Source organism: Bufo gargarizans, chromosome 9, assembly GCF_014858855.1.
Source record: "Bufo gargarizans isolate SCDJY-AF-19 chromosome 9, ASM1485885v1, whole genome shotgun sequence".
NCBI lineage: Eukaryota > Metazoa > Chordata > Amphibia > Anura > Bufonidae > Bufo > Bufo gargarizans.
In genome coordinates, this window is record NC_058088.1 from 32,163,290 (window position 1) to 32,189,983 (window position 26,694).

Below are 26,694 nucleotides of genomic sequence, written 5' to 3' on the forward strand. Positions count from 1 at the left end.
CCTGAACAGAGAACCTTACTAGATTACCATAATTCAGAATTCCCAAAAAGTATATAATTTCTTATTTTTATCTAGGCAATGTGCCATCAGAAAAGGGCCTACTGTTAAAGGGGTTGTCTTACTTCAGCAATGCACTTACTAATGTATTGTGATTGTCCATATTGCCTCCTTTGCTGACTGGATTCATTTTTCCATCATATTATACACTGCATTTCCAGGGCTGATGCTCACCCTGCAATCCATCAATGGTGGTCACACTTGCATACTATAGGAAAAAGTTCGGGCCTCTCTGGTGGCTGGGAGTGTGCGCAGGCCGGAGCTTGTTCCTATAGTGTGCAAGCACGACCATGGTCCTCACCATGAAAACGAGTATTGTATAATGTGATTGAAAAATGAATCCAGCCAGCAAAGCAGGCAATGTGGACAATCACAAATATATTAGTGCCTTGTAATAACTTTCTCTCCATGATAAATGTTATTTGCTGAAGTGACACAACACCTTTAAGTTAAAATTTTCCTGTTACATTTTTGTCCCATGTTTAACATATGTTGGGGAAAAAAGGATGCAAAAACTTAGCATACACTATGCTTTTCCATCCTGCAGAGTCCAGCAAAAACTTATTGATGAATGCCACTGTGTGATGTCCATTGGCGTTATTTAACATGCATGTCTTGTATATATTAAATGTGGCACAATAGCGTGATGTGAGCACAGCCTTACACATATTCTTTAAGGATTGCTGGAGAGTGCTTTTTTTAAATTTAACTATATAAAAAAAAATTAAATCTTGCAGTTTTAACCCCAGCCACTGAGCCTCACAATAGACTACAACTTCCTGCTCTGTAGCGATCACTTATCTGCAGTCATACCATTATCACTGGATTACAATAGCAGGTAACAGCTATATATAGATAACACAGGGTCCCATGATTCACATGGGGTGATGGTCAGATCTCACTCTTTGTGCACAATGTCCTATGTAAGTCAATGAATGATCTTCAGTCTACAAGTTCAGCTGTGCGGAAAATAGAATAAAATGTACCGAAGCAGATTCAAAAGTAACAACCACTATGGCTCCACTTCTCATGGAGCCTTATCGGACACCACAACCAAACAAAAAGATGGTAATATCTTCTCCACTCCATTGGTCAAGGTACACGGCAACGTCATGTGCATGGACCATTGATGGTCACCCACAGCCGTCTCTTGGGTTCTGTAGTATTGAGCCTTACGCCTAGAGTTTCCACTTGGTACATTACTTGTATATCTTCCAGTGTGAATGGCTGTAGAAATATGATAGGTCCCAATGATCTTCTTATCAAAGTAGGTTTAAAGAAAAGTATAAACTGGTGCTGTTAATCCAAATCAGTAAACAGCAACACTTCACTTCAACAGTGGTCACCCAGAAATCTTCTCAGTTTCGATGGACTTGAGCGTCATGAAAGAAGTGACCTCTGTCCCCTCTAGAGAAGACAGCTCGCTCCTTGGCATGTTCCTAAATTGTGGATCTTCCCTTGGACTGAGGATTTTAGTCATGGCAGCCCTGTACTTTTGCGACATAATGTTGTACAGCATGGGGTTGATTGAGGCACCCAGGTAAAAGAGAACCATAGAGATGAGGTTTAAGTACTGTGCGAGGTGATAGATGTCTTTTTGTCCTAGTCCAACACACGCAAACAAGATCCGGCCAATATGGAAGGGCAGCCAGCACAACACAAAGGACAACACGACAACAGCTGAAAAACACAAAAGCCATTATATACTTCTAAGTCTATAATATGAAAAGATTGCTTTAAAGGGGTACTGCAATGACAATCTGGAACATATGACATATTGATAGGATATGCCATAAATGTTATCAATATCAGATCGTGGGGGGTCTGACACCCAGCACCCTCACCGATCAGCTGTTTTCAGAAGCTGCTGGCATAGAAACAAAACTTTGGACGGAGCAGAAAGCACAAAGCCCATGTAACCAATGTCACTTGAGCACTACAACCTCTTTCAACATCTGATCGGTGGGAGAGTTGGACCGCCATTGGTCAGATATTGGTAACCATTTAATGAATAATGATTTATTGATTAGTGTGTACCACAAACGTGGAGTTAAAAAGTTACAAACTGCATGTTTGCAATTTTTTTAAAAATTGTTCCAAGTGGTGGTTTTTACACCACCTTCGCCCCTTTATTTACTTCTGGTGCAAATGAAGCCACACATTTCTGTTTAAGCGCACAGTGCTGGACCATTATCGTAATTTATGACAAGGCCTGCACCTAATCATACATTAGGCAATTCTTCCAGCAGTGCAGGAGAAAGCAAGGCCAGCGGAGAAAGTGCCGGCCTTGATAAGTCTCCCCCATTGTTTATATTATGAAGGTGGGGGCTACATAAAGCAGCGAGTGAACGGTTCTTGAAGTTGATGTTAGAAGCAGGAAAATGGGCAAGAGTGAGGATCTGAGCAACTCTGATAAGGGCCAAGTTGTGACGGCTAGATAATTGGGTCAGAGTATCTCCAAAATGACAAGTCTTCTGGGGTGTTATGGCATGCATTAGATCAGGGATACCCAACCTGCGGCCCTCCAGCTGTTAAAAAACAACTACCAGCATGTCCTGATAGCTGTAGCTATCTCATCTCTACACAACAGAAATTGCCTAGAGAGAGCATGTGAGCATCTGTACTGGATCATGACAAATGGAAGACTGTGGCCTGGTCTGGTGAATCACATATTCTATTACATTGTGCATGTGTCACTTATCTGGAGAAGAAGTGGCACCAGGATGCACTGTAGGACAGAGACAAGCCAGCGAGGGTAGTGTGATGTACTGGACCACGCTCTGCTGGGAAACCTTGTGACATTCTTGTGGATGTTATTATGACCTACAAGTCCCTGAACACTACTTCACACTAAGTACACCCCTTCACCCCTGTTGTCCTACCATGCTCGGGAATTCTTTGAGGAACATGACAGAATTCAAGCTGCTAACTTGGCTTCCAAATTTGGAGCTGGAAAAGTAAGTCCAATCGATAGAGGCCCCACCTCACAACTTACAGGACTTACAGAATCTGCTGCTATGGTCATGGTGCCAGATATCACAGGACACCTTTAGAGGTCATATGAAATCCAGGCCTCGATGGGACAAAGATTTTTGATGGTAAGAGGAGGAACTACGCAATATTAAGCAGGTGGTTTATAAGTTGTTGATGATGATCAATGTATAGCCACAAGAAGAAGATTCTACTGACTTCATGTCCCCCATCTGATGTTTGGTAGAAGCAGTGTTGTAAAGTCCTTGGAATAGATTTATCAAAAAATGGTGTAAAGGAAAACTGGCTTAGTTGCTCATAGCAACCAATTAGATTTTTATTTTCAAAGAATCTCTGAAAAATGAAAGTTGAAACTAATGGGCAACTAAGCCAGTTTTCCTTTACACCAGTTCTGATAAATCTCCCCCCTCCCCCTTGTGTGGATTTGAATCAGCATTCACAATCATGTTCACACATACACATACAGTTGAAACCAGAAGTTTACATACACTATATAAAAAGACACATATGCATGTTTTCTCAATATCCGACATGAAATCAAAATAAAGCTTTCCTGTTTTTGGTTAATTAGGATTACCATAATTATTATTATTTGCCAAATGCCAGAATAATGAGAGAGAGAGAGAATATTTTATGGCATTTTTATCACTTTCTGCAAAGTCAAAAGTTTACATACATTTCATTAATATTTGGTACCATTGCTCTTAAACTGTATGACAATAGTTTGCACAATTTGGGCCCATTCCTCCTAATAAAACTGGTGTAACTGAGCCATGTTTGTTGGTCGCCTTGCTCGCACCTGAGTTTTTTAGCTTTACCCATACATTTTCAATAGGATTGAGATCAGGGCTTTGTGATGGCTACTCCAAAACATTGACCTTGTTATCCTTAAGCCACTTTGTAACCAGTTTGGCAGTATGCTTCGGGTCATTGTCCATTTGGAAGACCCATTTCCGCCCAAGCTTTATGTTCCTGGCTGATGTCTTGAGATGTTGCTTCAGTATTTCCACATAATCATCTTTCCTCATAATGCCATCTATTTTGTGAAGTGCACCAGTCCGTCCTGCAGCAAAACAACCCCACAACATGATGCTGCCACCCCCGTGTCTCACAGTTGGGATGGTGTTCTTTGGCTTCCAAGCTTCTCCCTTTTTCTTCCAAACGTAACGATCGTCATTATGGCCAAAAAGTTCAATTTTAGTTTCGTCAGACCACAGGAAAAAAATGTAGGCCTTTGTTCCTGTGTGCATTTGCAAACATTAATCTGCCTTTTTTAATGTTTCTTTTGCAGTAATGGCTTCTTCCTGGCAGAGTGGCCTTTCAGCCCATGTTGATATAGTACTCGTTTCACTGTAGATACTGACACACTCTTACCAGCTTCCGCCATCATCTTCACAAGGTCTTTTGCTTTTGTTCTTGGGTTGATCTACACATGTCAGACTAAAGCACGTTCATCTCTGGGACACAGAACCCGTCTCCTACCTGAGTGGTATGATGGATGGACATTCCCATCTTGTTTGTACTTGCGTATAATTGTTTGTTCAGATGAACGAGGTACCTTCAGGTATCTTGAAATTGCACCCAAGGTTGAGCCAGACTTGTGCAAGTCCACAATTCTCTTCCTGATATCTTGGCTGATTTCTTTAGACTTTCCCGTGATGCTACACAAAGAAGCAGTGTTTCAGGTCTGCATTTAAATACATCCACAGGTGTGTCTCTAATTAACTCAGATGTTGCCAACAAACCTAACAGAAGCTTCTAAACACATGACATCATCATATGGGTGGTCCAGAATTGTTTAAAGGCATAGTAATCTTAGTGTATGTAAACTTTTGACATTGCAGAAAGTAATAAAAATGCCTTAAACACTTTCTCTCTCATTATTCTGGCATTTGGCAAATAATAATAATTATGGTAATCCTAATTGACGAAAAACAGGAATGGTTTATTCTGATTTTCCTGTCAGATATTGAGAAAAACATGCATATGTCTTTTTAAATAGTGTATGTAAACGTCTGGTTTCAACTGTACATATACTTTATGTTTGCCACTGTTGAAAATAGGATGTAGACACTAAAGGTAATGATGACTTATTCCCACATTACATAGCAAAAGTTATGGAGAAACAAAGAGTTAAATGACAAACTCGACTCTCCTTCATTTGTGTCTTCTAGGCCAATGTTCCTCAACTCCAGTCCTCTGGGCCCACTAGTCATGATTTGAGAATATCCCACAGAATAAATACCTGTGACAAGTCCTGAACTACATAACAGTCTGCAGGCAGAAGCAGGAGCCCGCTCCGCTCAGCTAATCCTGGCATAGTACATGACCACTGGATGACAGTGGCAGCTCTGGCCTCTTGCTGCGGCCACTGCTACCACCACCCCCTTCTTCTGCTGTTACTTGTGCTGGCTGCAGCAATGTTTTTGCCACTAGCCGTTCCTTTGAAAAGCCCAGGCAACTGTCTGTTGGCCATAGTGTACAGTAACTGTATCAGTAAATGTAAAGGATTAACTATTAATGTTACAGCAGTTGAACAAGATAAACGCAGCGATATATTAGACCGCCCTTTAATACTGAGGCACAGTAGATCTATGTATAAACTAATAAATTAACTGGGAATGTGGCAGCAGTTCAACAAGCTGCACTTACCCTGCACTATCCCTATGCTCTGCTTACAGTCTCTAAAAACTCTCCCTATGATCTCCCTACAATGTCCCTGCACTCTCCCTATCCAATATTCTGCTATTAATAGCTTTCAGCAACACCATCCCTAGTGCATAAGCACTTGCCGTGTCTCTCCCTATGCTCAGCTCACTGTGAAATGGCGGAGACCGTGTGGGATGAGGCTTTTTATAGGGCTATGACATGGGATGGCTACCTCCAGGCTGGCTATACAGCATTATGGGTCATATTGCGTTCCCGGGCTTCTTCACTTTGAAACATGTGCAGCAGCCATTTTAGAAAAAAATTATTTGTTACCTCGAAGCACGAGGAAATCCTGAAAACATGACTGGCAGGTGGACCCCAAGGATTGGAGTTGAGAAACATTGCTCTAGGCCTCACTCTCTTGAAAATCTGACATTTGTGTCTCAGCCCATGACGGGCTGTGTTACAATATTTTTCTATTATTAATATATTGGAAAAGGTTTCCGCAGAAATTAGCACTGCCTTCTGTTAATGGCTGGCATAACACACTGTGCTGTGAATGTCTATGATGTTCTGGTTACAGAATGTTCTGGACAGGACACTCTTGAAATCTACACAATGGCCGGGTTGTAGAACAAAGCTGGAAAAGCTTTTATCTTTATTTCTTTTTGTAACAAAAAAATGTCCACTATAAAATATTCCCGTATTACAGCGCTGGCTGCCATGTGGGCTTCAGAGAACAACCGAGGAAATGTGATCAAATATGGCCATCATAATGAACCCTCACAGTGGGTTTAGGTGTTCTTTTTATGATTATCAAAATAAAAAAAGACTACACACATTACCATATTAAAAAACAAAGTGAGTGGATAACGATCTACCCCCTTTAACTCATATCTGACTTTGTAAGGGGGAAGGGGGATTCTATCTGCCTATAGTGGTTGGAGCTATATCCACTGAACAGACATTAAAGGGATCCTGTCATGTGGATTTGCCACAGTAAACCTCCACCACCTTGTTATTTCTGTCTTTTGTGGTGAAGCTGGCTGACCTGTTACATGTGCGCTTGGCAGCTGAAGGCATCTGTGTTGGTCCCATGTTCATATGTGCCCGCATTGCTGACACAGCCTTCAGCTGCCAAGTGCACATGTAAAAGGTCAGCCAGTTTCATAGGTACAAATCTGCTTACAGACGCCCTTTTAGGCTCCATTCAGATGTCCGTAACATGTTGCGCGGATCCACAAAACACGAACAGCGGCAATATGCGTTCCGCGGTTCTAATAGAATATGCCTATTCTTGTCCACAATTGTGGACAAGAATAGGACATGTTTTTGTTTTTTCGGGAACGGAATTGCAGACCCGGAAGTGCTGCCCCATAGAAATGAATGGGTCCGCAATTCCGTTCTGCAAAATGCATGTGAATGGACCCTAAATAAACATTCTGAAAAGGCACAATGTAAAAAATGTACCTTTAAGATAGCACATGCAATTAGCACTGCTGGACGGAACCTCATACCCGCCAGCCCCATTTACTATAAAGGGGACCGGCGGAGATCAGGCCACAACCCGGCACATATGCTGAGAATTGGCCGGACAGAAACCGTTTTCGTCCAGCTAATTGTCAGCATATTTGCCGGGTTGCGACCGGCACTCCGCCGGTCCCCATAATAGTTAATGAGGCCGGACAGAGACTTTCAAGCTTTTGGCAATGCCGGATTATAGAGAGATCCGTCAGGCTTCTCCCTGCCAGAACAGCCTTCCAGATATCTAGCACTAGTCTAAAACTTGCCTTACCTGGCTTCTTCCGTTCACCATGGTCTGTTCTCCACTTGTCAACTACTCATGTGGTTAGGAGTCATGTGTGCCACGGCAGCCAACGAATATCTTTGGGAACTTTGTCTGCAAGTTTGGGTATTACCTGTGTAAGAGCTGCACTTACCTTGTATTACCTGAGTGAGAGCTGCACCTACTGATGTGTCCTCCAAGCATCACATGGCCCAGTTGACCCAGTGGAAGGAGCTAGAACCAAGCCGTGGGGAGCAGGTAACCATACTGGAGGGAAATGATCCAAAATGTCTTCACATGGTGGAAAACCCCTTTTGGCATTTAAAAATTACACTTTAATGATTGTCGCCAGCACCAGTAATACCTGTCTTGACATCTCCATGGTACAGTATATGCAGTTTATAAATCCAAAATTACATAGTGGGAACCACTGACAATAAGTCTAAAAGGACAATGAAACAATGTATTTGCAGGTAACTTACCCAACATTTTCACTGTCTGCTTGTGTTGCTTCCCTCTATTGGCCGCAGTAGGACCCTGTATTCCATGCTTGTTCTTCCAAAGCTTCCTACAGATTAGACCATAAAGCAATACCAGAAAGCAGACAGGAATGAAAAAATAAATGGATGACACCCAGGTCATAGAAAGAAGGCCAAATTTGGCATGTTCCATGGTAGTGCATTCCTTGGTTTCCTCCGGTTGAGTTCCAGAAGGATGTTCTACTCCAAACAGAAACAATATTGGTCCGGCAGTAATGAAGGCAATCATCCACAAGAATATGATGATGATCTTCACTCTCTTCTTAGTGATCATGATTTTGGCTTTAAGGGGGAAACAAATGGCAAGATACCTTTCTACACTTACAGTGGTGATGTGAAGAATTGTGCAGTAGGTGCAGCTCTCACTCAGGTAATATCCAAACTTGCAGACAAAATTCCCAAAGATATAAGGTCTATATTTCCAAATTCTGTATAAATCAAATGGCACGCCAAGAAAAATCAGGATGTCCGACACTGCCATACTGGAGAGGTACATGTTCACTGTGGACCTCATGTCTTTATACCTCTTAAAGATTAAAATGGTTATCAAGTTGCCCGTCACCCCTAAAAGAAAGAGCGTAATGCAGATGATTGTGACCGGAACTAATGTGTGAATATCAAAGATTGCAGTTTTCCTGTCCGTGGGTTCGGTCCCATTACTTTGAAATCCAGCGTCAGTTTCGTTCTCAGCCATCGTTTGACTACTCTCCTAATAGAGTCTACATGCAGTCTTCGGAAAAGGTGTCAATAGCGTGTTCTCCAGTGCAGTTCACATTGAAAAGAGGACAAATGTAGAAAATATGGTTGACTATAAGTAAGCTTGAGCCAATATATATTTTCTGCAGGTCCGTCATCACTGTACCAGTTGAGTTGTAGGCTGTTTGGATGTCTTATTCCAAGTCATTTTTTTTTCTTGATGTCGGTGTTAAAGACTGTTTTCTCCCAGAAAGCCCTACAGGACTGAGAGAGTATCTGACCTTATTTGATAGTAATGTACTTTAATGCTCAATTAGTGAATTAAAACCATTCCCTTCTGTGCTTTAACAGTCCATTACCCTTTGCAAAATCACATTTGTCACCATTTTTGAACAAGTCTTTATTACACTTTACATGAAGCATGAAAGATAAATATACATATTTAGTCATCAGTTTTATCCTGCTGTCATCCAGAGTCTCATTACACTGTCATAAGACAAAGCTTTAGTGATATGCTGCCCATAAGTATGAATATCAGGTCCCTGTAATGAGCTAGTGACACTGTAGTCATTGTTCCATATATTATAATAAAATAAAACTAATGAAATCTGACGTTAGAGTGATATCTAGATTAATTTCTCCAAATCCCCTCCAAAGACATACACTACTCACAAAAAGTTAGGGCTATTTGGCTTGTGGGTGAAATTTCAGAACAAACCTAAAATGCAATCCAACCTTTACAGGTGAACTTAATGTGACCTTCTCGAAACTTTTGAATGCATAAGTCCAACTGTTCATTGTTTCGGTACTTTTTGCACAACTTGCTGTTCTCTAACAAGGCGCATAACGGCAATTCACAACAGGTGTTTAATCCATGAATCGCCCAATAAATTTCCTGGTTCAATTAGAATCAGTATTTAAATGGTCCTCCTCATCATGACATCATGTGACCAAGAAGAAACCTAACAATTGAACAACATATTGAGGCTTCAAGTAGGATGTTCTCAGGCAGAAGTGGCCACTGAGATTAGAGTGTAACAGAGCATCATCAGCAAGTTGCAACAGAGATACAGAGTGACTGGAAGAGTCACAGAAAGGCATAGAAGTGGACATCCTTTGGCCACATCCCACACTGATGACCGCTTCATTGTAAACAATGCCCTGTGGAACTGGATGATGAATGCCCTACAACTCCAGGCACATGTAAGGAAGGTGAGAGGCACCCAAGTGTCACTTCAGACCATTTGAAACCATTTACATCAGCGTGGTCTGCGTGCTAGACGAACTCAATCGTGGAAAAGAAAAATGCTAGTGTAAAAGTATCCTTAAATGCCCTACTTTCATGGTAGAAAATCACTGTAGCGTGAACTTTTTACATTAATTTCACCTGAAAGCCAAATATCCCTAACTTTTGGGGAGTAGTGTAAAGTTAAAGAAGCACTCCCAGATTTTTTTTTTTTATTGTTTCCTCTATTTGTTAAGTATATAGAGTAAGTATAAAGTCAAGTCACATTATTCTGACCACCACCTAATATCCAGAGTACCACAGTGGGTGACACAGACAGCAGCTAGATGGGCTGGGAGTGACTCAATAAGGTCCTGGTAGGTTGTCACAGGTATCTGGAGCCATGCTGACTGCAGTGTATCTATAGCTGCTGAAAGAGCGTGGAGGAGGATCCATAGAGTGAACACGACAATCGAGGCGGTCCCACAGATGCTCAATTGGGTTTATGTCTGGGTAATTAGGGAACCAGGGTAGTACATGGAAGCCTTGGTCATGCTCTTCCAACCAATGTTGAACTTTTCTAGCCGCGTCACATGTAGAATTGTCTTTCTGGAAGATCCCATCCGCCCCAGGGAAGGCAATCAGCATGTATGGGTGTACGTGATCTGCAAGGATAGATTCATACTCAGAACTTGGGAGAAGGGCATGTGGGTATGTGCACGTAGGTGATGCTCGATCTCCCTTCCAGAGCCCCCAGCCTGATGTGACGCCGAGCTCCAAGCGAGGCTGCCTCTGCTTGCTCTCGCCCCCCCGCCTGCCGCTCTGACACGCTGATACACCGCTGGGATCGTTTGGCAGTCCTGTCCTCGAGGGGTGTGAGAGGCGAACAACAAGTGAGACCGGCGTTGACTGCAGGATCGCAACAGTAGGAGAGTGGGCTGAGCTGACTGGTGGTCCGTGAGTGCTTTCACGCCTCCCCCTCTTCCCTGTAAATACGTGGGGTCGGGCTTTGTAGCCTTCCCTTCATTTGGAGATCTGGAGGTCTGTTGTCAGCAGGCTGGGATAGTAGCGGACAGAGGGTGCGGGCTGAGGGGTTGGAAGGAGGTCACGAAACGGGTCCTGCGTAAAGTTTGTGGAGTGCTACTTAACTAGCTATGAAACAAGAGACTGCTACTGCCGAATTGTCAATTTAAAATGGTTGGATGAACTGAAGGTTTGAATTAACCTGACTAACTTAGTAAAATAATCAAGTGTGGCTGCCTATAGTTATGACTAACTGTTTGTGCTGAAAAACACTACAATGCTGGGAGCAGAGTTACAGCTTATATATTGCCAAATATGAGACGGATGGAGAATTGATGGTTTTATATTAATCTAACTAATGTTGAAAACTAACTGAGTGATTGATATTGACTCTATGCTATTAACTGTCTGGGTTCCGAACCTTAAAAACATACTGCTGAAAATGAAATGATTGGATGAACTGTTGGTTCGAATGAATTTTCCAAACTAACCAAATTATCGCCAATCACTGCTTGCTATTAACTGTCTGAGTGCGAGTTCTATAATAATGCAGTATTACAATCAATGGACTAAGGATGTGATGGTTTTTGGTGAACGCAGGGATATATCGATTGTTGGAGGTGGTTGACCACCTTAATGAACATTTTAATTGACGTATTGTGTTTTTGGGCTTGCATGGTTTTCTCCTTGGGTGGTTTACTTGGTGGAGTAGCGGAGGAAGGGGAAGTGCAGGCACGGCCGGCCTTAGGTGTTCAGGCGCCCTGTGCAAGCTAACCTTGTGGTGCCCCCCCCCCCCCTCAAAAAATAAAATAAAAAATATTGTGTGGCACAGTGTAGGCTATATGTGTATAACAAACATATTTCATATGAAAACTTACAGTTACTTGGCTTGGCCTTTTGGGGATCTCAGACGCCACTTCCATACTTTGGCTGGGGTCTCGGTGGAGCTGATGAGGTGTTTTATCCTAATGAGAAAGATTTCATAATAAGGATTTGGAGAAGGGGCAGAGGGATAGCAGAGCAGGGAGAGGCTGGTGCTGCTACTAGGGGGTCATACCATGGGGGAGTAATAAAGCCCACCATAATGCCCCCCCCAGTAGTAATAATTCTCCTTATAATGTGACAGTGCAAAAAATACCCCCTTGTAATGCCCCCATTTGAGCTAATGTCCTCATAGTGCCCCCATAATGTGCCAGTATAAAATACCCCTATATAGTGCCCCTAGTAAATGACCCCATAGTGCTCCACACCCTCCTTCCTCTTAGTGCCCCCCATGATGTACCAGTATAAAATGCTCCAGTAGATGCCCTCAGTGTCCCCCATAATTTGCAAGTATAAAATGCCCCTTCTTAGTGCCCCCCATAGATGACCCCATAGTACTCCTCTCCCCCCTTCCCCATAGTACCCACCATGTGTCCCAGTATAAAATTGTACTGTACAGAGAGCCCATATAAAATACCCCTTCTTTGTGGCCTCAGTAGATGCCCCTATAGTGCCTCCAATCATGTGCCAGTATTAACAGCCCCCCCCCTGTGCCAGTAATAATAGCCCCCTATGCCAGTAATAGCAGCCCCCAGTAATAAGAGCCCCCCTGTGCCAGTAATAACAGCCCCCAGTAATAAGAGCCCCTCTGTGCCAGTAATAACAGCCCCCAGTAATAAGAGCCCCTCTGTGCCAGTAATAACAGCCCCCAGTAATAAGAGCCCCTCTGTGCCAGTAATAACAGCCCCCTATGCCAGTAATAGCAGCCCCCCTGTGCCAGTAATAGCAGCCCCCAGTAATAAGAGCCCCCCTGTGCCAGTAATAACAGCCCCCAGTAATAAGAGCCGCTCTGTGTCAGTAATAACAGCCCCCAGTAATAACAGCCCCTCTGTGCCAGTAATAACAGCCCCCAGTAATAACAGCCCCTCTGTGCCAGTAATAACAGCCCCCCTTTGCCAGTAATAACAGCCCCCCCTTTGCCAGTAATAACAGCCCCCGCCAGTAATAACAGCCCCCCCTTTGCCAGTAATAACAAACAGCCCCCCTTAGCCAGTAATAACAGCCCCCGCCAGTAAAAGTATTGTACATAATAAAAAAAAATTAAAAAAAACACATACTTACCTCCATGTCAGTGATGCGATGCAGGCCTCTTCCGGCCTGTGTCCCACGCTGTATGGCTCAGGCGGGGCTATGACGTAATCGCGCCGCCGGCGCCGGCCTCTGATAGGCTGCCGGCCTAGTGCCTGCAGCCTATCAGAGGAAGGGAAAGGGACACGCCTCTCCCTCCCCTACCGCAGCACAGGCAGGCATCTGTATCGCTGTCCTGAGGACGGCGATACAGATGACTGGAGATGAGCGCTTCCACAATGGAAGCGCTCATCTCCCTGTGCCCAGCCGCCGCCGCCAGCTCGCTCGCCTGCCGCATATTACACTGCGAGCTGTCGGCCGCCCGGCGCCCCTGTTGCTATGGCGCCCTGTGCGGCCGCACAGCCCGCACACCCCAAAGGCCGGCCCTGAGTGCAGGGAGAATTATACTGATGGCTAGACAGGGGGCAGGAAAAAAGGCCAAGGGGCAAGTCGAGTTAAACACCTCAATCTCTCCAATGTTTAAAAAAACAGAAAGATCCAAGAAACTAGTCTTGACCAATAGGCGCAGACAGATTAGTCCCTCAAAAAATAAAAAATAAAAGGGGGAATGTGGGCTTAGGCGAAGAGGGTGAGTCTATCTTAGAGGAAAACTTTATCTTGAAAGAACCCAAAATTAATTTCCAGTCTGGGGAGACTGGTAATAAACAGTTAAATGAGATGGAGGAAAACGCCTCTACTAAAGAGGAGCAGACTCCTAGCCTGCAAGATATATTCCAAGAAATAAAAAAATGTAGCTTAGCAATACAGGACCTCTCTCTCCGGACTGGAAACATTAGAGAGTCGTGGGGTTCCTCAGAGCGGATGTACAAAAATATAAAGAAAGGCTGATAGATATAGAGAAAAGGGCATCTGACTCTGAGGACCTCTTACAGACAATGAATAAAGAAAAAAACTTCCTGAAGGAAGAAAATAGGGATTTTAAAAATAGACTACTCGATCTAGAAAATAGGTCCAGAAGGTCTAATCTGAGATGTCTGGGGATCCCAGAGGGTGTGGAGGGACAAGATCCCTGTACTTTTATTCAAACTTGGTTGATGGAACAACTGGGCCAGGACATCTCAGATTACAAAAATTTTGTGGAACGGGCTTATAGACTCCCGATAAAATCGCCACCGGGAATGAGACCAAGACCTATAATATTCAATTTATTGTCGGTTAGGGATAAAGAAGAGATATTGCGCAGGTCAAGAAAGAAAGGGAAGTTAGAATACCTGGGTACAACAGTAATTTTATTTCCCGATTATGCAAAAGAAACGGTAAAGGAAAGAAGCTGGTTTATTGAAGTGAAGTGAAAAAAACCTTGCGGTTGAATAATGTGAAATATTCAATGTTATTTCCGGCTAAATTGAGGATTGAATGGGAAATAAAAAATTGGGTTTTTGATACAGTAGAAGCGGTTGAAACATGGATCAAAGAAAATATAGGGGATTGAGGGATAAGAGGGCTGGGGGTTGGCTGGGAGGGTGAATTGCCAAGATAGAAAGATAGAGAACCAGGACTGAAACTAGTCTGGCTCACTTGGGGGGGGGGGGGGGGGGGGGGGATTTCATTGTACTGCTCGTTTTGTGGAGATGTTGTTTTTTTTTTTTTTTTCATCTTCTTTCCTCTGCCCCTCTACCCACCTTCCCTCGGGGCCCCTCCTACTACCTCGGGGCCCCTCCTACTACACCTGGGAAAGGGCTAGACATATAATTAGGCTTACATAAGAAATATCTCTTGGAATATCAGGGGCTTGAGTGGGGGAGTAAAACGAGTGGCGTTTTTTGACGCAATACATAGATCCCTACCTGCTATAGTTTGTTTACAAGAGACACATCTGATAGGCGAAACGATAAACGGGTTGTCTAGGCCATGGATACAACACTCTTTTCACTCAGTTTATTCATCATATGCCAGAGGCGTGAGTGTATTAATACACCGCGATATAGATATTAAAATAGGGAAAACAGTGATAGATGAAGAAGGGCGATATGTTTTGATTGACTGTTTATTGGAAGAAAGACCATGGATATTAGCAAATGTTTACATACCGCCACCCTTTAAAACGGATGTCTTACTAAAAATTCATGATTTTGTGCTTAAGGTAGGGGATAAACCACTTTTAGTAATGGGCGACTTTAACAATGTTATGGATAGTAAAATAGATAGCTGTAGAGTTGGTAACACACAAATTTCTAGCACGGGTTCTAAGCTAAAAAAAAATCACAGAGGAAATGGGTTGGATTGATATTTGGAGGGTAATGCACCCTAAATTGAAAAAATACTCATGTTTTTCAAAGACTCATAGGAGATCATCACGGATAGATTTAGTGTTCACTAATAACAAAGGTTCGTTTGAGATTGAACAGGTTAAATACGGACAGCGTGGGATTTCAGATCATAACCCAATTATTATAAGCATAAATACGATTAAAAAAAATAAGAGGGATGCACATAAATATAGGGTGGATAAAAATATTAGGGGTGCACGACAGGATTTTGAAAGAGATAATGGAGGTTTTTAAAATAAATGAAGGGTCAGCGGTAAATAATATAGTATGGGAGGCGTAAAAGGCATATATTAGAGGGATATTCATAAAATACACAGCAATATACAAGAAAGGAATAAGGAAAAAAATAACAAGAGGTGGAAAAATATGAAAAAAAAAGTACGTTGAAAACCCCATTGACAAAAACTATGAAGAGCGGATAGAGAAAGTATCCAAACTGGAAGATGAGCGGTTTTTATTGGCAGAACAACAAAAAGAAAATTATGTGAGAGATAATTATATTTATGCTCATATTCCAGGAAAAAAATTGGCAGCTTTGGTAGCGACCCAAATAAAGAAAAACAGTTATATCCATAGCTTAATAGATAAGTCAGGACATACAATTAGTGAACAAGCGGCTAAATTAGATCTGCTCAAAGAATATTTTGAAGATATATATAGTAGTAAGATAAACAAGAATCTGACCCAAATACAACAGTTTTTGGAGGGAATTACTATTTCCAAGCTAACAACAGAGCAATGTGAAATCCTGGAAGCCAATTTAAAAGCCTCGGAAGTGGATAAAGTACTATCTGGGATCACAAAGAATAAAGCCCCAGGTATAGATGGTATCCCGTTCGAAGTCTATGCCCAATATAAGCAAATATTAACCCCAAAATTATTGACAATGTGGGAGGAGGCGAAGACGACCGGGAAACTGCCAGAATCTTTAAGATTCTTTAAGCATTAATTACACTGATTCTAAAACCCGAGAAAGATCCAACTTTCCCGGATTCATATCGCCCTATCTCATTAATTAACATGGACAATAAAATACTGGCAAAGATTTTGGCAACTAGACTTAGAAGTGTGGTCTTGGGGCTTGTTCATGAGGATCAGACAGGATTTATGGCAGGCAAAACTACAACCGATAATATCATGCGTTATTTTGTGAACACCCAGCTTGAACCCACAAATTGTGGCGAAGGATTGATTGTTACCATAGACGCCTCAAAGGCGTTTGATACCATAGAATGGCCCCCTCTTGATCACAACACTGAAGAAGATGGGTTTTGGTGATAATTTTATATCATAGGTAAGATTGTTATATACTGAAATCTCAGCAAAAGTGATATTAAAGAGGACCTTTCACCTGGAAAAACATTGTGAACTAAGTATCCTGACATATACAGCGGCACCCAGGGATCTCACTGCACTTACTATTATCCCTGGGCGCAGCTCCGTTCTCCCGTTATGTCCTCCAGGATGTTCGGGGACTTGCTTATAGTAGGCGGAGTCTGCCCTTGTTCTGCTGGGCGTCTCCTCCTCCTAGGCTGTAGCGCTGGCCAATCACAGTGCACAGCTCACCGCCTGAGAGAAAAAAACCTCCCAGGCTGTGAGCTGTGCGCTGCGATTGGCCAGCGCTACAGCCTAGGAGGAGGAGACGCCCAGCAGAACAAGGGCAGACTCCGCCTACTATAACTTAGTGAGCGAAGATACCGGAGGACATAACGGGAGAACGGAGCGGCGCCCAGGGATAATAGTAAGTGCAGTGAGATCCCTGGGCGCCGCTGTATATGTCAGGATACTTAGTTCACAATGTTTTTTCAGGTGAAAGGTCCTCTTTAAATGGGGAATATTTTGATAATATAAATATCCGCAGGGGGGTTAGACAGGGATGTCCCCTCTCCCCTCTGCTGTTTGCTATAGCTATAGAGCCGCTGGCTGATATGATCAGGCAAGATGAAGAAATTGTGGGATTCAGGTTTGGTGGACACGAGGAAAAAATTGCTTTATATGCAGACGATATTATGCTGTTTGTAGGCTCTCATAGATCACTTGTGAAGATTTTCCAGGTATTTGACCAATATGGTAAATATGCAGGGCTTATAAACTGGTCTAAATCAGCCTGTATCCCGATTGATCCTCTGAACAATTTTAAACCAGGAGCACTGGAAATTAAGAAGATCAATGAACCCGTCAAGTATCTGGGCATCCAAATAACCCCAAATCCTATGGATTATATTCAGTTGAACGTGGCCCCTAAAATTCAAGAAATTAGGAAGAAAATAGACGTATGGAAAAGACGTCTCGATGGCAGGACGGATTTCTTAGATTAAAATGTGTCTACCTTCTCTGAATTATATATTGTGGAATTCTCCGGTAATAATCCCCCAAAAACACATTTAAAATAATAGCTAACCTCCTAATGGATTTTGTATGGAGAGAGAAAAAACCAAGGATAAAAGCACAAATATTGTATATGCATGAGAGGGAGGGCGGTTTATCCGTCCCAGATTTGGAACTTTATTTTGTTGCTGGCCATATAAAAAACATGATAATGTGGAGTAATATGCTAAGATATAAGTCACAGGGATAAACTATCGGTTGGAAAATTGTAATATTTTCCAATTAATAGAAGCGGGAATTTTGTCACAACAGGGAAGTAGCAAGACTCCGATAGTTGAATTGATGGATAGGGCCTGGAAGGAAGCAAGCAGGTTGTGGTCCCAGTTTGGACCCCTTCCCGACACCCTACTGTGGGATAATATCCACTTTACAGAATTAAAATTAATCGAGCAGCAAATTTGGTGGAAACATGGAGTCTATAAACTGGGTCAGGTATGGAGACAGGGGGACATGATATCATATGAAGATCTTAAAAAGGAGTATGGTTTGGGTAATACAGAGCTGAGGTTTTTCTATCTGCAATTAAAACAAGCACTTCGAACTTTGCTAGGAAAAGGTAAACAAGTTGAAATCCTCCCGCAGCCGTTAATGAATATCTTCAAGATAACACCAGGGAGGAAATTAATTTCTAAATGTATCAATGTTTATATAAGGAGAGAAAAGAAGAAACGAATCGCACATCCACTGCTAATGTTATGATCTCATCCCTGTGTTCCTGCAGGAGACAGTACTAAATAGCGCATGTGTACCACCTCCAAGCTACATGCTAAATGAGGCATTTGTGTACATTTTGATCAAAAGGCAATAAGCCCACTCACCACACCAAGGTTGCCTCTATGAGTGGGTCCTAACCTAAAATTGGCGCGGCACTACACGGCGACCGCCAGCGCTGTGGTGCCATCCCGGCCGGCGGCGGGACCCAGTGGCCAAACAGCACCCCTGCTGCTTGACCATGCCATACCTAGCTCTGGGCCCCACCGCGCCAATTTTAGGTTAGGACCCACTCATTGAGGCGACCTTGGCGTGGTGAGTGGGCTTATGCCTTTTGATCAAAATGTACACTAATGCCTCATTTAGCGTTTAGCATGGAGGTGGTACACATGTGCTATTTAGTGCTGTCTCCTGCAGATATGCAGGGATGAGATCATAGCATTTGCAGTGGATGTGCGATTCATTTATTTTCTTCTCCTTTTGTTAATCGTTCATATCAATGTTTATTACATCAAAAGACCAAGAAGAAAGCGGTCAATAGTTGATGAATAAATGGAAAGACGTTATAACCCCCAAGCAAGAAAAGTTTTGGGAATTGGCCATAAATGAAAAAAATAGAGTTTCAAAGAACTTTTACCATAGGATTACCCAATTCAATATATTATACCGCCTTTATTACTCCCCTGAGAATTAAAGAAGTGTTATAAAACTAAAGTGTTTAGCTTCCTAAAATGTGGGGAGGAAGGGGTGGATGATGTCCACATACTCTGGACATGTATAAAGATTCAAGAGTTCTGGGGGAAAGGTTAATGGCAGAATAGAGCAATACCATCGGTTTAAAGTCCCCAGTCAATTTGAGACATGTATACTGGGGGTGATGGATAAAATGGATACCCCACAACATAGGGAAATCGCTTTCAAACTCCTTTTTCAAGCTAGAAAAAGTATTGTTGGACATTGAGAAGGCAGTGTGGCTCCGACGGTTAGGGAATGGGAGAAGATTACTAGAATTTCACTTGCTAGAGAGGAATTTCACCTGGCAAATATTAAGAAAAAACATAGATTTGTTAGAACATGGCAGAAATGGCTAATATAGCTTCCCCCCGTGAGATGATGGGTGGTATAGGTTGGGCCGAGGGAGGTGGGTGCGGGAGAGGGGTTAGAGACAGGAGGATTTTTTATTTTATTTTTTCTCCTCAGGAGCAGATAATGAATATATAATGTTATGTATTCTAAAGATTGTATAATTTTTTTTTTTGTATGAAGATTTTTTTTTTTTAAATACAGTACAGACCAAAAGTTTGGACACACCTTCTCATTCAAAGAGTTTTCTTAATTTTTATGACTATAAAAATTGTAGATTCACACTGAAGGCATCAAAACTATGAATTAACACATGCGGAATTATATACATGACAAAAAAGTGTGAAACAACTGAAAATATGTAATATTCTAGGTTCTTCAAAGTAGCCACCTTTTGCATTGTTTACTGCTTTGCACACTCTTGATGAGCTTCAAGAGGTAGTCACCTAAAATGGTTTTCACTTCACAGGTGTGCCCTGTCAGGTTTAATAAGTGGGATTTCTTGCCTTATAAATGGGGTTGGGACAATCAGTTGCTGTCACGGCCACGGTTTTGGCCGTGACTCCTTGGGAGCTGCATACTGTTGCCCGCGGTTTGGGTTGTTGTTTCAACCGCAGCTTGAGACATGATGTTACTTGTCTCAGGTGCGGTTGCCGCGGACAACAGGTGTGTGTGCGGTCCCTTTGGAGTCTGTGTGCGTGTATGTATGCACCGTTGTTTGTCTGTGTGCACTCTGTGTATTGTGTGGTGTGCACTGACACCTTTCCTGCACTGTGGTTGCCCGTGGCAACGTTTGGTGATGTGTACTTGTGGTGGCAGTGTCCCGGCCTTTGGGCTGACTCCCAGGACACGGTTGCCACCCATGTCGTTGTCAGCGGTAACAACCACAGTGTGTTGGTTGTGTTTGGACACGGTTCCTTTAAGTTGGTGTTTTCCCTTTCCTGTGGTGCTGGAAGGGTTAACTCTCTTCCCAGTGTGTGTGTGATGTCACTGGGTGTGTCTGACCGGTGGGTGTGCCCACTTAGGCCTATATAGCTTCTGTCTTTGGCATGGCTCAGGAGGTTGCTTCAGCCATGCTTTGCTGTAGCAGCCTTCTGTGATTTCTATCTCCTTGTAAAGGCCACCCTTCCGGTCATATGTTATTATTGCGTGATTTGTTGTTGATGTCCTGTGTCTTTGCTTTTTGTGCAGCTATGGATGTCCTGGTCCCTGTGTGTCTTCATGTGTGTGCTGTTTACCTTTGTTTGTATGGACAGCGTTTGCACGGGTTCCAGTCAGCTAGGCTGAGACAGGTATGTGTGGAACTGTTAGGTTCACCTGTCTTATCCGTAGTCCTGTTTATGTACCCCCATCTTCATGCTGCTTGGCCAGTGAGACTCCTGCTCCTCCGTTCCTAGGAGGAGTGGGTTGTCTTACCCTGTTCTTTAGCCCAGGGACCGGACGGAGGGTAAGTCAGGGCTCAGAGGTTCCTGCGCATGGGTCCTCCTACCATCAAGGTCGGCCCATGCAGGTAGGAGACAGGGTCAGTGTTAGGGATGCAACAGGAGGTGACCTGCTCCCTAATTCTGTGTTCCTGGCGAGAAGCGACTGGACATCCTCCGTCAGCGCACGGCTGAGGATTTCCCCCATCCTCAGCCGTGACAGTTGCGTTGTGGAGAAGTCAGGTGGATACACAGCTGATAGTCCTACTGAATAGACTGTTAGCTGCTTTTTTCTTGCCATAATACAAATTCTAAGTAAATAAAAACGAGTGTCCATCATTACTTTAAGAAATGAAGGTCAGTCAGTCCGAAAAATTGGGAAAACTTTGAAAGTGTCCCCAAGTGCAGTCACAAAAACCATCAAGCGCTACAAAGAAACTGGCTCACATGTGGACCGCCCCAGGAAAGGAAGACCAAGAGTCACCTCTGCTGCGGAGGATAAGTTCATCCGAGTCACCAGCCTCAGAAATCGCAGGTTAACAGCAGCTCAGATTAGAGACCAGGTCAATGCCACACAGAGTTCTAGCAGCAGACACATCTCTAGAACAACTGTTAAGAGGAGACTGTGTGAATCAGGCCTTCATGGTAGAATATCTGCTAGGAAACCACTGCTAAGGACAGGCAACAAGCAGAAGAGACTTGTTTGGGCTAAAGAACACAAGGAATGGACATTAGACCAGTGGAAATCTGTGCTTTGGTCTGATGAGCCCAAATTTGAGATCTTTGGTTCCTACCACCATGTCTTTGTGCGACGCAGAAAAGGTGAACGGATGGACTCTACATGCCTGGTTCCCACCGTGAAGCATGGAGAAGGAGGTGTGATGGTGTGGGGGTGCTTTGCTAGTGACACTGTTGGGGATTTATTCAAAATTGAAGGCATACTGAACCAGCATGGCTACCACAGCATCTTGCAGCGGCATGCTATTCCATCCGGTTTGCGTTTAGTTGGACCATCATTTGTTTTTCAACAGGACAATGACCCCAAACACATCTCCAGGCTGTGTAAGGGCTATTTGACCATGAAGGAGAGTGATGGGGTGCTCCGCCAGATGAACTGGCCTCCACAGTCATCGGACCTGAACCCAATCGAGATGGTTTGGGGTGAGCTGGACCGCAGAGTGAAGGCAAAAGGGCCAACAAGTGCTAAGCATCTCTTGGATCTCCTTCAAGACTGGTGGAAGACGATTTCAGGTGACTACCTCTTGAAGCTCATCAAGAGAATGCCAAGAGTGTGCAAAGCAGTAATCAAAGCAAAAGGTGGCTACTTTGAAGAACCTAGAATATGACATATTTTCAGTAGTTTCACACTTTTTTGTTATGTATATAATTCCACCTGTGTTAATTCATAGTTTTGATGCCTTCAGTGTGAATGTACAATTTTCATAGTCATGAAAATAAAGAAAACTCTTTGAATGAGAAGGTGTGCCCAAACTTTTGGTCTGTACTGTGTGTATGTAAATATATATATATATATATATATATATATATATATATATAAAACAAAGAAATCGGACTGCACTCCAGTTGAATCTTCAGTGAAAAAAGGTTTATTCACCCATAGGTGGCACAAGCGACGTTTCGGCTCGCATATGAGCCTTTCTCAAGCATTGGTAAGATGTGAACAGGTAACATATAAAGGTGTGTCAATCATAACACTAAGTGATTAAACTTAATTGATACTTTAAGACATATCTGCAGAAAAATATTATAAATAAAGCAACATACTGCCAATTCAATGTGATTAATAAAGTGAGAGGTACAATAAGTGCATAAAGTGCATAGTGCATCAAAATTATATCTAAATTCATCCAACTCCAGAAGTAATCTCAGCTGTATTCAACTTGGAACGTGGTGATTACATAAATCATAATGATACACATGTGTGGGAGGAGAAAATGAGTTGATTGATACCTTGGTCAGTGCTAGCGACCACGCTGTCCATCGCGCTGTACCGCGCGTCCTTGTGTTGTCTATGCGCATGTCCCGACCGGCTGTTGCGTCACTCACAGGCGCCCTCCATAGGACGTACGTACATGATCCAGACACATATCAGTGACGTGAGCGACGCTTGCTGCAGTAACTCACGTCAGCCTGTGTGTCTATCAAGGGAGGGAGCGCATGCGCATAACTAATCCCCAATGTACTGACCACCATTTTGGATAAGGGAATACTGCCCTATTGTTAATATGTACAATATACTACACGGACTGCCGTTTTTCGTTCCACATTCTGTCACTCAAATATATTTGCAGGTTGGAAGAGTCCCCTCCCTTTCCAAGCAGGAGACTCAATTCCAATCGTTACCCCAGTCCTGTAAGCACGTCAGTGCCATCAGTGCTGTGGGTTCCTTACCTGCTGGAATACGTGACCGGGGGGTTCTCCCCATCTTCATGTATCAGAACGTTACCTATTTGCAGGTCGGCACCATAGTCAAATTATAGACGTAAATTACATCCTATTTAAAGATTGGGAGAAATAGGGGATGAATCAAGGAAAATTTCCTGTTTTCAACCTTCGGGACATGTGCAAGACAACAAGAGACACCATTGTGTAAAAGAAAAAAGAAAAAGAAAAAAATATCTATTTTTTCAACGTAGGTCTCTCATCCACTGTCCAGGTCCATCAACTTTACAAGATACCTTCTCCAAAAGTATAAGTGCGCCTAAAATAATGAAATAAAAAAATTATCAGTGATATATATAATTTATTTCACATTTTTCATTTTTTGATTACTGATTTTTAAGTTACTGTTTTTAAAAAAATATATTATTGCCAATAAATCCGTCTACTGCAAGAGGATTACCTAACGCACAACCAAAGCATAAAAGGGCAAACCACCCCTCTCACACCCCTCCTACATATCTATAGTCAATATTTAGTCCATTAGGATGTAGACTATTTAAGGTCTGTATCCAGTACATTTCTCTTTTTTTAAGTAGGGATATTCGATCCCCACCTCTCCGTGGCATATGGACCTGATCGATGATCCAGCACCGAAGGTCTTTTTCACTATGCTTGTTTAAGCTAAAATGTCTTGGAACTGGAAGATCTAGACGTCCCTTTCTAATGGTGAAGCGGTGGTTGTTCAGTCTGGTCTTTAAATCAGTGGAGGTCTCTCCCACATAAAGGAGTTGACATGGGCATGATAGAACATATATGACATATGACGAATCACAGGTCAGGTGAAACTTGATAGGGTATATTTGCCCTGTCACAGGGTGTGTGAATGCCCTCGACCTACAAATTACGCGGCAGTTAACACAATGTAGGCATGGGTAACACCCAGTGCCCAATGGTGCTAATGTTGTTTGTCTGGAAACTACTTTGGGTCCCACGTCAGCTCTCACCAGCTGATCTCGGATGTTCTTACACCTGCGGTAGGCACACAGCGGTAGTGCCTCAAATTCTGGTACTGACACCCGGCAACATCTTAATATTGCCCAATTTTTCTTAAGTATTTTGTTGATAGCGCTACTGTGCTCTGAATAGGTGGACACAAACGTAATTCTGTTACAGTCTTTTCCTTTTTGGTTGCCCAGCAGCAGGGTATCCCTGTCAACCGCTGCCGCCTTCAATTTTTGAGCCTCAAGCAGTGTGCTGGGGTACCCTCGTTGTTTAAATTTGGTAATCGTACCATCCACTGTTTGTTCAAAGGTGTTATTGGCTGCCACAATCCTCCTAGCCCTTAAAAATTGTGAGTAAGGCAAATGCTTTACCATACTCCTGGGGTGACAGCTTTCGTATCTTAACATCATATTTTTGTCGGTGGGTTTAGTATACAATTCAGTAAAAATAACCCCATTGGACACCATTACATTAGTGTCCAAAAACTGAACGGCAGTATCCGAGTAAGTGACGGTGAACTGTAGTTCATCGTCAACTCCATTCAGATATCCGTGGAACTCCTTCAATTGTTGTTCGGTCCCAGTCCAGATGAGGAAGATGTCGTCTATGTACCTCCACCACCCCAGAATATACTGGGCATGGTGGGAGCCATAGACGACATCCTCCTCAAACTGGCGCATATATATGTTCGCATAGGTTGGGGCCACGTTGGACCCCATCGCTACGCCCCGCCTCTGGACATAATATGTGTCTTGAAACAGGAAGTAGTTATGTTCAAGTACAATCGTGAGTAACTCAATGATAAAGGAACAAGCTTCGGGTGTCATTGATGACATATTCAACATGTTTCTAACTGCAAGGATACCTTTAGTATGGTCAATTGAAGTGTAGAGAGATACAACGTCAAAAGAAACCAGAATACTTGCTCTAGTCTCATCCAAATTCACTTGTCTTAGTTTTGTTAAGAAATCAGATGAGTCTCTAATATAGGACTGACCACCAGTAGAAAAGACACGTAGCACCTTATCAAGAAAGATTGCCACGTGGCCAAATACTGAGTCAGTGCCCGAAACAATGGGGCGCCCTGGTGGGTCCACCATTGTTTTGTGGACCTTGGGTAATACATAAATTACCGGCGTGATGGGATGAGAAACCATTAAGTATTCTTTGAGCCCCTCATCTATAATACCTGCCCTCAGGGCCCCAGAAACACATGTATCAATCATACGTATAATACTGAATTTTGGATCATGTGACAACAGATTGTACACTTTAGTATCACTCAATTGCCTTAGAATTTCTTTCACATACTTGTCAGTGTCCATCACCACAACAGCACCGCCTTTATCGGCGGGTTTAACCGTCAAATCACTATCCCTTTTAAGCTCATTTAACGCATACACCTCAGCTGCAGTGAGATTGGGGTATCTGAAGCCACCCGGCCGTGAAAGAGACTTCAGCTCCCCAACCTCTGTTTTAACAGCCGAGATGTAGGCCTCAATGGCTGGTTCATTAACCACAGGTTGGAAGCAGCTGGTGTTGGAGAGATTAAACATGTTACAATTAAACTCACTAGATCTTTTGGACTGTACACCACTTCTTCCCTGAAACCATAACTTTAACTTAAGGGAACGAAAAAAGTTACTCAAATCGGACTCCACATCCTGCCAATTCACCTGTGTGTTGGGGCAAAAAGATAGTCCTTTAGATAAAACCATTACCTGTGCAGGGGTCAATAATTTTGAAGATAAATTGATGACTGCTACTTCTTCATTTTTTGTTGTGTCCGTGTTTTCATATTGCGCATTTTTGCGGTACCTTCTGTATCTGCGGCCGCCTCTCCTGGTTCGTTTCTTTTTGTTGTATTTGAGTCCATTTTGTTCCCTAAAAAAACCTCAGGATCACCTTTATAGGATTGAGCATTTTTCTTGGCTTTTTTATCCCTGGTATTGGTGAATGCAGAATTGCCAGGCTGCCAGCTGTAGATGTCTCCTTTTTTGTAGTCCTCATTATCACGGGCCCATTTAATTCTCTTGCAGTCTTCCAACTCCAATTGTAATTGTTGAAGCTGTGCCTTTGTATTGTCATTAAATTGCGTAAATTGATCCTCCGTCATAAGTACACGTAACTGCTGCTCAATGTGCGCCATATCACTTATTAACGTAGCAACTTCCTGCTGTAGAAACTCAATGTTTAACAAAATAAAGTCCAAAGAATATTTATTGGATAACGCTTCAAACCGCTTACAAAAGAAATCATTGCTGGAAAATAGATTGGGGCGTAAATGAGATCGCATCCCTCTGGGAATCCTTTGTTCCTT

At 42.9% G+C, this 26,694-nt stretch overlaps 1 protein-coding gene across 1 annotated transcript; it reads right to left on the reverse strand.

Annotated features, from left to right (window-relative positions):
• Positions 1-1,362: 1,362 nt before the first annotated feature.
• On the reverse strand, positions 1,363-8,716 carry LOC122919759 (growth hormone secretagogue receptor type 1-like). The gene is made up of 2 exons (XM_044268943.1): positions 7,966-8,716; positions 1,363-1,737 (listed from the first exon to the last, which is right to left on the reverse strand). The coding sequence occupies exons 1-2, from the start codon at positions 8,714-8,716 to the stop codon at positions 1,400-1,402; spliced, it is 1,089 nt and encodes a 362-aa protein (XP_044124878.1). The 3' UTR covers positions 1,363-1,399.
• Between the last annotated feature and the right edge of the window lie 17,978 nt (positions 8,717-26,694).